Raw genomic sequence first — 16,803 nt, 5'->3', positions numbered from 1 at the left:
AGTTGGTTTGGACAAAGACACATCGTATGGACTAACCAATTCGTGATGGTGTCCTTTAAAATTTACGGAGTGTCATTTTTATTCTGTCCTCCTCATAACTTTGTTGGAGCAGTTTCTGTGTAAGGAGCACACTCCTGTATATGAAGTCTGTATAGTGTGAACAAGCATGAGAATAACGTATCAATTGAGATATGTAAACACCATACGAAGGGGCAGAGGGTATGTTACTGCTGAGAAATGGGAAATTGATAATTGGGAAGTTGAAATCGTCCCGTTTATCATAGATTTTCGTGTGAAGTCGTCCATCTGTGTCAATATTGAGGAAAAGATCAAGGTATGAAGCAGTCCTTCTAGTATCAGTAGTATCCTTAATTTCAAGTTCACTGGGATATATGAGATGTAAGTATTGGCTGAAATATGGGTTATTCAATGATAGAACATCATATATATCGGAAAGTAAAATTAAAGAATTTCGCAAGGTGTTTTTTTCTTTTTGTCTTTTAGAAGGTTCTGAATGAATTCTGCTTCATACGAGTACAAAAACAAATCGGCCAGTAGGGGTGCACAATTAGTTCCCATTGGAATACCGACTGTCTGTTGAAATATAAATCCTCCAAACTCAACAAATATATTGTCGATCAAAAAGTCCAGCATTTTGATAATATCATCTTCAGTATATTTTCTGGTAGATGCAGTGTGGTTTCTCACAAAATATGAATTATTGTAACCCAAAACAAGAAATTTGTATCTACGATTCCCATTTTTATAGAAAAAGCTCTGTTTAATGAGATGGTGAAGTTGATCTTTCAACTGAGCATGGGGAATAGTAGTGTAAAGCGTAGAAAAATCAAAAGTCTTTATGTTGCTGCAAAATTGCAAAGATTGTGATCGAAGATTAAGCAGTAGATCTTTCGAATTTTTGAGAATCCACATCTGGTTAACACTACTGGTAGAGTATATCTTATCACAATATTTTTGAAGCCCATCTTTAACTGTAGAAAGAATAGTAGTCAGTACTTTAGTAAAACATTTTGATGACCCAGCTATGTATCGTTCTTTATATGGAGTTTTGTGTAGTTTTGGTATCCAGTATAATGATGGTAAATTTTCTTCGTTTTCTTTGATGTTGATACCAAAAGAAAGAAGGACAGATTTGTGATTTTGTAAAAATTCGTCCTTGGTAAATGATGTTAAAGAATATGTAGGGTTACCAGTAGTTCTATTTATTCCAAGCTCTGTTGTGAGACATTGCAAATAATGGTTTTTACATATGACGACAATATTATTGGAGGCTTTATCTGCTGGAACAACGACATATTTGTCATGCAAAGAGGATAATAGAGGAAAACTGTCGAAAAAAATGAAATGATTTTAGAGATTTTCAGATCAGTTCAATATTATTCATTTAATGACGGTATTATGGTGAATCTGTAATAATGAACTCGTATTATTCTGCAAAATATCATTAAAAAAGATACGGAAGACCACGGAGGACCCCAAATCATAAGTCGAAGGGAGACCAAACCATGGCAAAAAAACGTGAAACGACGAAAAGACAAACAAAAAGTTATTTTGAACATAGAATATAAGGAATCTATCAAATTTCTGAAACTGGCACCCAACTAAGTGAACTTTCACCTCAGAAAGTCTTTTTCTTATTACATAAAATCCAAGTAACGTCTAAAAAAGTATTTCAGACACTTATACCATCAGAATTATCAGAATTTTCACAGAGTTTTGGTATATTGATATTAGATCTGTTTTTGCAACTCTGATAAAAACAGTCATTTAGTTGACTATGAGGATCATTCGTATTATAGTCTACTTTATCTGCATGGTAACTGTACTGACTCACCATATTATTATTCTGACTTTTTAAATGTTGTAAATTATTATAATGTAATTTTTCATGGTAATCTCCATCAATGCAGATATGACTTATATTAGTGGAACCATGCAGATTTTTATAATTGAAATCATAAATTTGAACCTGTAGGTCACTGATATCGATATCCTCGCTTTGAACTTCCGTTAATTTCGGCGGAATAAAATATATGTCTGAAGTATTCATGTAGTCATTTCTATCTAGTGTCTTACATGATCTTACTGATCCTTTTGGCGTTGTTGTTTCATCCTGAAAACCACTATCAACAGAGGTCAACCACTGATAATTTCGCACAGCGTTATCTGAATTGAAATTCAAATATTCACTTATAATTTCCGGATTTTGATCAGTGGGAAGCTCTTCTTGTATATGATCGAGAAAATCTTTAAGCTGCTTTGTTAGCAAGAATTGTTTCATATTATTAAGGTCTCGTGGAATTTGTAAATATTGTGGATTTTCGAATGTAACAATGATGAACTTGTTCGAAATATGCGGATTTTGAATAGACCGATTTAAAGCAGTTTTGAGCATTGTCATAAAAAAGGTCCGACAATCTTGATAACCTTCCTCTGTCCATGACGTATACTGGTTGACTGCTGATTCAGATAGCACAAATACAATATAATCTGCCTTGTCTAAAGTATTACTAATCCAAAGGTCTTTGTTTTCGTTCGGGGTCCAGGGATGAAATAATATGTTTAGTTGACACGCTTCGTGTAGAAATGTTGCAAATGTATTGACCAATTTGTCATGTTTGTTATCATCATCTGTAGTAACAATTCCCATTGTTCTAGAACAAACTAAAAATAATAGATAAAAATGTTGATTAAAGTTTTCAGACGATGAAGGAATTCCAACAATCTAACACCGCAATGGGAGTAACACCGGGAAATCACAGACACCAGCGGGCAAGATTCCCTGGCAAGGTCTGAGATGATAGGAAATCTTATCCGAGGATTTCCGAGATTTCTTAGTCTTCCGATGAAGAGGTCAATTGTGACACGATTTTCCCTGAAATGTTCTACTTGTAAAATAATAAATATAAAGTCTTAAACGACTATGTTCCCTTGAATGCTTACTCCCCGTGTTGTTTCATTTAAGCGTTATACGTGGTCAATTAACTTATGTTTTGACGTCTTTACACTTAAAATGTTGACTAGGTATTGTTTGATATCTAAATATGGGAGACAATGATTTATTCATTGGTTGTAGTTAACTTAAACTAGCTTTCAGTAACAGCGAACTCTCTCATATCGGTTCTTTTTGTTATTTTTTTTTTGGTGCTTCGTGCCGATCTGATAAGTCAAGTCCTTTCAAACTCACTTTTACAGTTTGTTCTTATGTTGTACTGAATACCACTGTCCCAGGTTAGGTGTGCATATAGCGCTCAAATACATGTTTAACTCCGCTGAATTTCTTAGGTACTTGTTCTAAGTCAAGATCCGGTAATTCAGTGGTTGTCGTTGGTTGCTGTGTGTCATATTTATTTTTTGTTTGTTAGTTGAGCATAAATCAGGCTGTTGGTTTTCTCGTTCGAATTGTTTCACATCATGAGGGGGCATTTTTAGCTTACTTTATGGTTCGGGTCTTGCTTATTTATGAAGGACGTGCGGTGACCTATAGTTTCCTACATCCACTTCCTTTGGTGTTTAGTGGATAGTTGTCTATTTGGCAATCATACCAAATCTCCTTGTTTTCATATTGTGGATGTCTACTGAACTTTTATATGACGTCAAGTATATTGTTGCATGATCAGTCAGTTTATTTCTTCAAACAAAAACAAAACAAAAAAGTGGGGTCTAAACCAAGGAAACAACAACCCAACAATAATTTAAAACACACTATTATGAATTTGTCATTATCACTACTCGATCATCTGCAATGTTTAATTGATGTATATTTCTAACAAAATCAGTGTGAATACAATTGTTTTTTTTTTATATAGACATGGAAAAAATAAAATAAATGTACAGCAAAATAAATATAAGACCAGAGAGTCATAAAAATAGCTTGGACAATTGAAAAAAAAACGTCGCTACATAGAGACGATCGATAATAACATAATTGACAATTCTTTACCTTTTATTTGAATGTTGTCTCTTGGTATATGAAATTTATCATTTTTGGTCCCTAAAACTACAAATGTTTTATTATTATACAACAATTAAACAAAAAAATATAACTAGTGAATAGGAATTTAAACTCAAAATATAACGTTTTCCATTGTCTCTGTTATGTGTAGAATCTAATTTTTAGTCCTGTTCATATGTGTGTACTAACATAATTCGACCGTGTATTTCAATGTCTGATTCCTGCTCGACGTTATGATAGAATACACCATATGGGTATTATTCCAATATGAGGTGTTTGAATTGCTTATTTTGACATTTACTGCGGTGACAAAAAATCAAAATATCGAAAACCATTCATGTTTAAATATATGGAAATGACAATGTAAATTCTATATATCTAACGTCAGCTAAAACTTTGACCTTAGATGAATTTTCATATAGCTCCTAACGCTTCGACCTATTTACACATTCCTTGCTTACATATGCTTAGATTTGAAAATTCTTGATGAAGGTAAATCGAGAATACCGCTTCGTACGCACGAACTTTATAAAGTGTTGTTGTCATTTAAAAGGAACTTTCTTCCCGAAAGGTATTGGGAAGATTAACAATCAGCCATTATTATTATCTGTCTATCTATATACCTCTTTCCCTGTAAAGTTTGTAGCATACAACTACAATAACAATGACGACAATGAAGGCAACAAAACTTAAAACACTGGATAGAATTTGTTTGTTTGTTGCCTGATCAGAGTTTCCTGCAGATACTGTTCGACTTGTTTCGGGCGTAGCATTCAATGTTGTTGGAGCATCTGTTGAAGTGTGTCGTGTTGATGTTATTGTTGGAAAGTCTGCAAAATAATTATATAAAAAAAAACTATGCAGAATTTTGCGTTTGAACAATTGATTTCTGTTGTCGCGAGTATTCTTTTTCATTTAATGTGAATAAGAGGTAACAGCAAATTACCGATATTCAAATCTTTTAAATATATTTTGAATCTACAAATTAAATGAAACAAGCATTCTGAGAGTATTGCATGGCAATACATAGTCCTCTACGGTTAAAAATTCATTGTACTGGAACAAAATGCTAACTTGATCTATAACTTGTCATGGTGTAAACTATATAACAATTATCAAGTCAATATCTTCAAGCAAGACAAAAAAAAAGTGTGGAAAACTGATCATTTAAGTGAATTTACTAAGTCCAAGGACCATTACTCTGCACAAAATCATCAGACCAGAACAAAATTCGAATTTGATCTGTAACTTGTTATGATAAAACTATATACCAATTATCAAATCAATATCTTTAAGCATGACAAAAAAAGTTTGGAAAACTGATTTCCGGACTGACGGATGGACAGACAGATAGACAGACAGACGGACGGAGTACAAACCTAAAGTCCCCTTCAACTTCGTCGGTAGGGGACTAAAAAATGAGGGAATTGTATCAACTCCAAAAGTAGAGAGACCGAATCAATGTTTATGATAAACGTCTCTTGCTATGCATTAATAAGCCGAGATTCAAATCCAGAAAAAAATTCACGATGGAAATATTTCATAGAACAATTTTTTTTTTAATACTGCAATACCCGTACCTCCTGGGACAACTATAACATCTGTTCTAGTTGCTATACACTGTACACATGCATCTGCCTTGGTTTTGCATTTACAATCATTCAGTGAGCCAAATTTGTCATCATATGGCTGTACCTGAAAAAAGCTCTCATCAATATTTGCTTAGAGTTTATGTTTAAATGGAATACTATCTATACTAGCGTTTCAAATGAGTTTGCATTGCCCTACATTTTCATTTAGCTTTGATGAAACAAAACAATATTGCTTAATGTTAAATTCTATGTTTATTTGATTGTTAATTTCCGATCTAAAATGAGAAATTTAATTGTACCAAAAGTTATGTTACAACATTTTTCAAATGCTCTAGGCATGGACTCCCTTTTTTACACGATTTTGGTGGTTACGAAATTTTATTAAGTTTTCTTTAATATTTCATCTTATTTTCCCTTATTTATTGTGTGATTGCTTTTATCCATTCAATATTACAGGTGTTTATATGTGCTATACCCCGCTATTCTTATTTCCTATAATGCAGGATGATCGAACATCTAGATATCGGACAACTGCTCAACTTCGGCACATTTCATACATTATATGTCCATCAAAAAGAGGCGAAAGATACAATGGAGACATTTAAAGTTCATTCGAGAAACTGATAAAGCCAAAAAAAAACGAAGACTTATAGACAAGAGAGTCCACAAAACATTACAAAAAAAAACTAAAGATTGAGCAATACGAACACTACCAAAAGCTTGGGATTTTCTCAGGTGCTCCAAAAGGATAAGCATATCCTGTTCCACTAGTGGCACCCGTCATGTTGTTCATGATAACAACAAATTTGATTTGTACCACTCAATTACATAGAATAGGACATTTATCAAATAAAAATGACTTACCTTTTCGTTATTATTAGAGATTTCTATCTACAATCACTCTGTTATCCAGAATATTTTTTTTTACATTTTTTTAATTCAATCTTATTAACAAAAATATAAATAAAACAGGGGGGTCAGGCCCGAATCTCCTGTGACAGTTTTGGGCATACTGACATGAGTTTATTGTTGTGTTTAAATATGTTTTTTGTTGCTATTAAATATGTTTTTATCATTTTCCCTCGTATCCTATATCTATTATTATTAAATAAACAACGTATATTACTGTATTACCGATACCTTTAAGTGTAGTTTCTTTCGAAATGAAATGTTGATTTCGTGTTTAGTGTCAAACTTACCAAAGTCCTGTATCTTCCAGGTTGAACGTTCATAAAAGTATAATTTGTCTGCAAAAGAATGTATCATTCGTGCAAGTTAATATTGTATTGAAAAACTATATGGCCAAAAAGGATTTAAAATAATAGCCAAATCTAACAAAAGTTAACTTTGCCTAAGGGATTTTAAACCTTAGTTTCTTTATAATTTCCAAATTTATAATCAGGCAATTCAACAAAAAAAGGTTTGTCATTAATCATGTCAATACCAAAGGTCTGACAACTGAGCTGATGCTACCCTCGGGGACTGATAGTCCACCAGCAGCGATATCGACGCAGTGCTGGAAAATATAAAACAACAATTTATAATTTGCATGCGTCCGAATTGCTTTTCTGGATTTACCTTCAATAGGAACGCTCAAGGTCGAATTTGTACATTATATTTATGTTTGCTCAAGCATTGTAATTAAGATTGACATCTGCAATCAATAGACAGGCGGGACTTCAGCTTGTATACATTATACTCTGCATTATACTTAACATCCAATAACATGTAAGTATAATGTATACAAGCTGAATCCCCGCCTATCTATTGATTGCAGATGTCAAGTTTTATTACAATGCTTGAGCATACATTTATACAAACAAAGCAAGAAAGCCAACCAAACCTTTAAACTACAAGCATTATGAAAACAGCTCTAACTATATCAGTACCGAATTACTAACTACTGAGCTGATGATACCCTCGGGGATTTATAGTCCACTAGTACTATCGAACCAGTGATGTAATAAATAAAACGAACGATCTATCAATAGCATGCGTCCGAAGCGCGTTTCTGGATTTACCTATACCTAACCGAACAGTTGAAGAGCTATATGGCCAATGTGGTCCTACAGATAACAGCCGAATAAATCTAAAGTCAACTTTCCCTGACGGATTGAAATCTCTTAGTTTCTTAATAATTTCTCAATTTATAAACGAACAATTGAAGAAAGGTTTGTTATTAATCATTTAATTACTGAAGTACTGACTACATAGCTGATGAATGACCACGGGGACTGATAGTCCACCAGTAGCGGTATAAACCCATTGCTGTTAAAGCATTATATTACACTTTTAAACACTGTTCTTGTTTTGGGGCTCTAAATGTTAATCATAAAGGTTAACCCGATAAAAATTTTCAAGACATTTTTTCAGAGGTTTCTAAGAAATTTTCATACAAAAATCTTGCAAGTAAATTGTAGAGCAGAATCTTAATTAAATCGAATGTAAAAAAAAAATACTGCATATACAGTTATCTTCTTAAATTAACGTGAATGGCGGCTACATTTTGCATGGAGTACCTGTGAAATCTTGTTCTGTTCCACTACATCTCTGTCTTCAAAGGATGTTCCTTCTCCGGATCTGATTATTTCTAATCTGACAGTATATTCTAAAAAACGATATTCCACTGGTGCCGTAACAAACCAGATCCTGATGTATTTATATTTCATATCATTGTGGTATGAAATTGTTGTTAACCAGTCTGAGTGTGCGTCTGTCAACCCTTCAAAACGAGAATTCAAATTGGTACATTTTATTTTCCCTTTGAAATGATTATGTTTTAAGTCTTGATATTCTTTTATTGGCAGTATTTTCTTCTTTCAGGTACGGTAATTAAACAAATTCGACTCTTTGAGTCTCGAGCAGGTTACATAAAACTCCTTATATCTAAACCGATCTGACTCTTTTCTGTCCAAATGAATTATTTGTTTTAATTTTTTTTCTACTAAATTATCTACAGCTGATAATCAAATATTCCGGGTGGTATCCCATATGTTTTAGGTTTACAATTAATGTGTTGTCACGTTTGATGCACGACTTAATCTAGTTGTTTTGTACATCTTTGTATAAACAGTCTTTTCCGTATGGTTGATCGTTTTACTAATTCTATGTCCACACTTGATTTTTATCTACAAATCGTTGGTTTATTCTTTTAAAATTAACATCTTATTTAAACCATGCATATGAAATATTTACAGTTGTTTTTGTCGTTAGTAACTTATTTTAAAACACCTTGGGTTCCCTTCATTTTTAGGATGATAAAAATGTTCGCTTCGAAGGAACAAAATGTTAGACTTCTGACGAATAGTCGGATTTGCATTTTTAATGTCAGAATATTTTTTAGAAAACAAATCAGCCCTGAACCAAAAGATGTTCAGCTTGTTTGGGGCGTGTTTATGGTCTAAAAGCTTAACATTGAGATATTAAAATGTTTTGCATGACTAGCAAATAGGGATATTACCAGGTGCCCTCTGATTACACTTTGGCAACAAACAAATAATGGTCATCGCACTAATAAGTTTAGTTTAGTTGTTTTACAATGAAGATTCGGATCGTTTCCAGTGTCCCCCAATTCGTGTTCCTTGGGAAATAGGTAAAGTATGTTTATTTTCATGCTTATACTAAAACTTCGCCCATACGACGTTCAAGAACTTATCAATCTCCACCAAATTTATTCCAATAGACTATGTCACAGTTCTGTTTACAAATATATTTATTGAAAGTGTCCTTTCTACTATCCTGTAAACTTTATAAATCCGTATGTAATTTAGGATAATATGTTCTGGACATTTCTGTTTGTATATACATTAGTTTCTATATAAACTGTATCTATTAACTTGTGTATGGTTTATACTCTTTTTTTTCTAGTATTGCTAATACTTTCGATATAACGATTAACATTATTAATAACTATAAAACTGACTTGACTGAATTCACATTTTGCTGAAGTGTTTTTTCATATCATCCAACATATTGAATAAGTAATGTCTTATTAAACTTACTCATATTAAATTTCCCTGTCCTACCATATCTTATAAGACTTGTATCATTTTCATTCGCAGGGGGTTTCGGAAGACTCCATGTCCTAAACAGATAGTTCATCTCGCCAAGCATTGGCCACAGTTTCACAACAATTCGTAAGTTATTCTGTAATTCAAATATTGGATGAAAAAAAATATATTTCTTCAACTGTTTATACACAATTACGTGAGTGAAGACCACAATACAACGATCAATTGTTAAAAATCACATAAGAATACTATTTCTATAAAGACAGCAATTTGTATAGAGTCTTTTTTTTCTAAATACGTCCAGGAAAATTGTTATTTATTAATAACTAATATTTGAATTTTTTGGAGGTGGAGTACAAGCGCTTACCTTACATACATTACATTAACCATTTACCCATAACCAGTTTCAAAAACTTACATCTCTATGGTTATGATCCATAGTAGCATTGTTGATAATGATGATGATACATTTTCTTATGTTCGTATCTAACTCTTCGTAATTGAACTGAAATCCTTTTACCTCATGAATAAAGCCTAGAAAAAATAGAACAAAACTCAATATTAAAATTCAGGGTAAATCTAGCGAAAGGAATTTTCTGTTTGTAACGTTGACATCTCAATAGCAAGCATACTCAATATTTACATTAAATTTGTCAATACATAAAATATTCATAAAATTTATAAAAAAGGGTAGTTTTACGTGTAACATTTTGATAAGCATGGGTATATCAAATATAATTAATCTTAAATTGGTAGTTTTACATGTAACATTTAAATAAGCATGGGTACATCGATCAAATATAATTAATCTTTACATACCTGAACGAGGAGGTTTTATTACTACCAAAAATCCTGGATAAAATATGTTTGTATTTTTATACTCTAGTTGTATGGGTTTGAGGGTCAGATCATCTGGTTTAACAGGCCAGTATTCCTGTCCATAAAGATCTTCATACGGTCCAGATAGAAATGAGTCGCTGCAGTCTACAAAGACAATGTTTGATATGGTCTACATAAAATGTATTGACTGATGTTGCAGTCCGTGTGTATTTAGTATAGTAATACTCTTAAATCTCAAATAAACAACAGAACGAAAGTAATCACTTCCTATCGACCGTTCACGTTAAAAAGTCCGATAGAGGCTAACATATGACTAATTTATTACCGATGAATAAGTTGGCATCTTACATCCTAATCTCAATGCAAACAATGTTCCCGAAATTAATAGCCCATTTAAAAACATTGCCGTTATAAATCAAAGTATTCTTTTTTAATATTTCAATGAAATTTTCATTGATAGATGATTGTTTTGTCAATAGTTATAAACACATTCCTGTAAGTGTGTTCGTTTTATTGGTTTTTATACGACCGCAAAACATTTGTGGTCGTATAATGCTATGGCGATGTCGTCGTCGTCGTCCGTAGACAATTGGTATCCGGACGATAACTTGAGTACAAGTAAATGGGTCTTTATGAAATTATACAAGGTTCCATACCACAAAAGAAAAATTAGAATTGGTATGTAGGATATGGCCCAATCCGTTAGGAAATCAGGGGCCAAAAAGGGGCAAAAAAACCAAGGATTTTTTGGTTTCCGGACAATAACTTGAGTATAAGTCTATGGATCTCTATGAAATTGTACCACAAGGTCCTATACCAAAAACAGGAAGGTTGGGAGTGATTAAGGGGATATGACCCTTACCGTTTATGAATTTAGGCCAAAAAGGACCCCAAAACAATACTTTTCTAATGATTTGTATTAACTTCTTATTTCTTTACCAATTTCAATGGGGTTTAATTAAGTCTTGAATTCCTGGGGTTCTTTAATATGCAGAATCTAACCCTGTATTTAGATTTTGGATTTTGATTTTAGGTCCCATTTTCAAATTGGTCCACATTGAGGCCCAGAGTATCCAAAATTAAACTGTTTTTGATGATTTTATCAAAAATTGAATTATTGGAGTTCTTTGATATGCCGCATCTAACCGTGTACTGTGGATTCATCATTATTCGTTGGATACCAATTTTCGTGGAATTCGTAGGTATAGGTGAACCACGAATTTAAATGTTCAACAAATTACAAATCTTATATATGCTTGTATGCAGACTTTGTCAAAACCACGAAATCAAATATACACGAAATAGCAACTTTTCCCCAATCCACGAAAATTGATACACACGAAAATAAATGAATCCACAGTATTTAGATTTTTTAATTTTGGGTCACGTTTTCATATTGGTTCCAATTAAGGTCCAAAGGATCCAAAATTAAATCTTGTTTGATTTCAACAAAAAAACAATTCTTGGGGTTCTTTGATATGCCGAATCTAACCGTGTGTTTATATTTTTGATTTTGGGCCCGGTTTTCAAATTGGTCCCCATTAAGGTCCAAAAGGGTAAAAAATTAAAATTAGTTTAATTATTACAAAAAATGAATGCTTGGGGTTCTTAAATATGCTGAATCTAAAAATGCATTTAGATTTTTGATTTTGGACCTAGTTCAAGTTGGTCCAAACCGGGGTCCAAAAAGAAACTTTGTTTGATTTCAACAAACGGGGTTCTTTGGTATGGTGAATCTAACCGTGTAGTTAGATTTTGGATTATGGGCCCGTTTACAAACTGATCCACATTGAGATCCAATAGGTCAAAAATTAAATTTAGTTTGATTTCATCAGAAATTGAATTCTTGGGGTACTTTGATATGCTGAATCTAACTATGTTTTTAGATTTGGATAATGGATCACAATAGGTAAACGTCCAATTTCAAATTTATAAGTTCTTAGACCATATTCAATCTGTGTCAGAAACCTATGCTATGTCAAATATTTAATCACAATTCAAATTCAGAGATGTATCAAGCTTGAATGTGTTGTCCCTACTTGCCCCATCTGTTCGAGGCTCGACCTTTAACTAGTATCATAATCAGGTCAAGGAAAACGGTGCATGTTATCATCTGATCTTGATGTTGAACTAATTTTCTGTTAGTAAAAGGCAACATTATAGATTACCGATGTTCACAGTTAGTACATCCATTTTGAAAAGACTTCCCTAACAGACATGTATGGCAAGCCGTTTTACTATTTATTTTAACTTCAAGATATCTCATATGATATATAAGATATCTTATATAATCTAGTTTTTATAAGATATCTTATATATTTAAAGAGATATCTTATATATTACATAAGATATCTCATATAGTTTTTAAGATATAAGATATCTTCTAAAGTTTAGAAGATATCTTATAAAGTATATAAGATATCTTATAAATATTTTCTATGTAATATATTTTATATACTTTATAAGCTATCTCATATATTTTAAAAAAATATCTTATATGGTATAAAAGATATCTTATATAGTTTAAAAGATATCTCATATAATTTATAAGATATCTTATAAAGTATATAAGATATAAAGTTTATAACATATCTCATATACTGTATAAGATATCTCTTATATTTTAAAGAATATTTTATATAGTTTAAAAGATATCTCATATAAGTTTATAAGATATCTCATATAGTTTATAAGATATCCCATATAGTTTATAAGATATCTCATATAATTTATCAGATATCTTTGAAACAAAATTATATGAGATATCTTATAAATTAAATGAGATATCTTATAAACTATATAAGATATCTTATAAACTATATGAGATATCTTATAAAGTTTATTAGATATCTTGAAGTTAGAATAAATAACGGCTTGCCATAGACATGAGTCGAGATTAACAATATGCACCTTTTAGATGGGAAACGGTTGAAACTTATTTGTTTTGAAAATTATAGTAGAATTCAACTATACATTAGACCCTAACGCATTTATGATTTCTTATCAAACTATATCTGCATAATACAGTGTATTAACGCATGCAAATAGGAAAATGATATCTATGCTTGTTTGAGTGCTTTTAAAAACAGATTTTACCCGCTATTTTCTTCAGATAATTCCTTACCAAGCAAGGAATATGACAATTAATTTCCATTCGTTTGATTTAGCACCACGGATGAAAAATTCACGTTATCATGCGGATGTTTAACATATTATTAACTTGTTTCTGAAAAAAATTACCTATATACCTTAATAGAACATGTCCTCTCATTAATAACAATCAAAAGTTTGTTGACTATGTTGAACGCATCTATCCCATCGAACTTGTAATAAAAGATACAACAGATATAGTTCAGTCTGCCTCATAACTTGACTTACATCTATAAATTGACAATGAGGGTCGGTTGAGAATAAAATTCAACAACAAAAAAGATGATTTCAGTTTCCCAATTGTCAACTTTCATTTTCTATGCATATGGAGTTATGTCTCCCAGTTGATACGAATTCCAGAGGTTGCTTTGCACATCATGATTTCCATGATAGAGGGTTGCTGCGTACTCGATTGTGACCTACCGAATTAGACTAATCACTGGTTATGCACTTATATGAACAACACAAAGGTTGTCACGTGTGCAGCAGAATCTGCTTACCCTTCCTCAGCAACTGAGATCACCCCCGGTTTTTGGTGGGGTTCATTTTGCTCAATCTTTAGTGTTCTATGTTATTTTTTATGTACTGTTGTTTGTCTTTTGGTCGTTTTCGTTTTGACAATGTCAGTTCGTTAATGATTTATGACTATGGATGTCCCTTTGGTATCTTTCGCCTCTCTTTTAAGATTTTTTTCAGAGACAAGTGCTTGTGGTAAACACCCAAAAACATGCGTGAAACATACGCGTATTGCAGATTAGACGTATCAAATTAAGATATTATAGTACCAGATATTATTGGATGCCTATTTTAGTGTTCCTATCGTTTAAAAAGATTTTGTTTGTCATCAAGCTTTTTTTACATAACACTTCCGTACTTTTAATGTTCGTATAACATTTACGTTTTCATCCGTTAAACGTCCGGTTTTATACGTGTGTTTTCCATACGTGTAAGCTGGTCCTCGACTGACTACTGCACTTGACTAATCAGATTCTACAATAGAACAGCTCTGACCGGCAGTCTATGAACAAAGTGTAGTAGTCAGTCGTGGACCAGCTTACCATACGTGGTACTTTTAAGTCCGTTTTCCGTAGAACAAACACCAGTAAAACGTACGTTGCTATATTTCCCTGTGTACAGCCATGATTGTTGAAAAATGTATATAATGGCAAAGGAAATACAGCTGAAAAAGCAAGTTCACGAATAATACAAATTTGGATTTGTTTTAATATTCAACCTATAGCGTTTTCACAACTTTTGTAATAAGCAGAATCGGGACAATGAAAAAAAAACACACACAAATAAAATTCTAAACAGACAGGTTGTACTCACTATCTCTTTCGTATCTGGTTGCAGTACAATTCACAGCATATTTCTGCAATTGAAAATAATACATAAAACATATAATTTGCAAATCGCAAGATTACACGACTCAAAATATATTTAGTTTTGTGTTAAAAAAGTCACGCTAATTATTTTTGTATAATCATTCTATATTTTTTTTCGGGCAGATTCAAAGATGTACTTCTTGTTGTACATCATATTTTGATAGTAATAATTGTAACGATGCAGGTTTCGGTACTCCGCTGGTGCTTGCCTCCGTTGTACCAGTATAGTTTTACAATCAAAAAATATATATATATGTAATTATTTAAATTGTACTAACCGGACTATCTTGCTCCGATCGGCATGGTGAAAGTAGCAAACATCTTGTGTATGGCAGACATATAATAAAGAATGTAAACGCACACCAATCCTGCATATCTACATCACTTAGTCGAACGCTTTACTGTCAACATATCGTGACCTCAAAGGAAAATGAATCCACACTTCCCTAATCGAAATTGTTATAATCTCCGAAGTATTATCATATCTAACTGCACATATTGTCTTCAATTCTTATCTTTAAAATTTAGTTCCTGGGCTTAAATATTGTAATAATGTCAGTAATTTGTCAAAACGTTTATTTTTCTTCACAACTTATCATTGTAACAGTTATTAAGTCGTATATCCATAAAACAGTAAATCAGGGTACTTTAAGTTGACAAAACGAAATATTATACCATAGGTATACTATATCGGTATTTATAGTTGAAGCTTACAAATAGTCATCGGTTCAATTTTATGGACGAGTGAACAGATGGTCATATTTCTGGTTTTTAATCCGTATTTCAATCCAGATTTCTGCAAACATGTAATGAAAAGTAAATATTTAATCTTCGATTGTAATGGTTCTGAGTCACGACATTATTTTTCTGTGATGCATTTCTCACCTCTATTTTAGATCAAATGTCATCCTGCAAATGCCGCATTTTTATATGCCTAGGGGGAACAAATTGGGTACATGGTTAAACTACCGTCACATTTCTTTTTGTTATTTTCTATATCTATATCGAGCTTGATTCCTTATAGATATGCATACTCAATGAACATAAAATAATGTAGGTAGTTGACATTGCTGGTAGACTGCCTTTATTAATTTATTTTAGCGACCCCTTTTCGTTAGTTGTTTTTGTTCCTTTGCAATCTCAGTTCCCTGATTTGTCCGTAAACCCCTTGATTTGATTATTTTCTTACAACTTTATCTCATTGAAGTCATTAAAGTTTACCTTGTTTACCTATTCTCTCAGTAATATCTGTGTTGGCTATCTAGTTTGCCATATCGTATTTATTCCTATTAGGCTGTTCCAAAGCCTTTTCCCTCTGAACTTTCTTGTTGAAGGTTACTCCGGAAATGTATATCAAATGCAGCAAATACACACGATTTACTTCGATAAACTTAACATAACAAGATTGTTTACAAAGTAGCCAATGTCACCCGCCGATACACCCTAATTTTCACTGATACTCTGAGGGGCATAACTCCCATGAAAATAAGGATTTTCAAATTCGTTCAAGATGTTAATCTTTGATATTAATTTTATTAAACTCATATGTGTAATGTAAATGCGAGAGGGCTTACAATTTTGACTTACCATCGAAGTTACATTTTCCAAGTGACATGACTAGAAAAATATTCCAAAAACACGACTTTTCGAACTCATCTGATATTTTGCTGATTTAAACCTTGACATACTAGTAAATCAAAATGTAGGCACAAGAGCACTTACAACATGTACATTTTTAATATCATTACATTTCAAAGGGACATACCCACACGTATTCGATCAGCGCTGATTTTCAAACTCATCCTAGATATTGCTGATGTTTACCTAAGATATAAATTTTATATAACTCT

General features: G+C 32.3%; 1 protein-coding gene across 1 annotated transcript; it reads right to left on the bottom strand.

Moving 5' to 3' along the window:
- Positions 1-1,554: 1,554 nt before the first annotated feature.
- On the bottom strand, positions 1,555-15,756 carry LOC127734221 (uncharacterized). Its single transcript, XM_052243985.1, has 11 exons — positions 15,232-15,756; positions 14,898-14,940; positions 10,398-10,562; positions 9,997-10,112; positions 9,570-9,714; positions 8,088-8,290; positions 6,768-6,815; positions 5,557-5,671; positions 4,600-4,806; positions 3,965-4,021; positions 1,555-2,685 (listed from the first exon to the last, which is right to left on the bottom strand). The coding sequence occupies exons 1-11, from the start codon at positions 15,325-15,327 to the stop codon at positions 1,694-1,696; spliced, it is 2,187 nt and encodes a 728-aa protein (XP_052099945.1). The 5' UTR covers positions 15,328-15,756; the 3' UTR covers positions 1,555-1,693.
- Between the last annotated feature and the right edge of the window lie 1,047 nt (positions 15,757-16,803).

The sequence above is a fragment of the Mytilus californianus genome, unplaced genomic scaffold (assembly GCF_021869535.1).
Source record: "Mytilus californianus isolate M0D057914Y unplaced genomic scaffold, xbMytCali1.0.p SCAF_1, whole genome shotgun sequence".
Lineage (NCBI taxonomy): Eukaryota > Metazoa > Mollusca > Bivalvia > Mytilida > Mytilidae > Mytilus > Mytilus californianus.
Note: the sequence above shows the minus strand (reverse complement) of the source record. Positions and strands in the feature narration are given on the sequence as shown.

Coding starts and splice junctions, on each gene's coding strand:
- LOC127734221 (XM_052243985.1), bottom strand. CDS start 15,327: ATGCAGGATTGGTGTGCGTTTACATTCTTTATTATATGTCTGCCATAC. Junction 6,816..8,087: donor AACAGAACAAGATTTCACAG/GTACTCCATGCA, acceptor ATTCTTTTGCAG/ACAAATTATACTTTTATGAA. Junction 5,672..6,767: donor CTGGAAGATACAGGACTTTG/GTAAGTTTGACA, acceptor AGCTTTTTTCAG/GTACAGCCATATGATGACAA.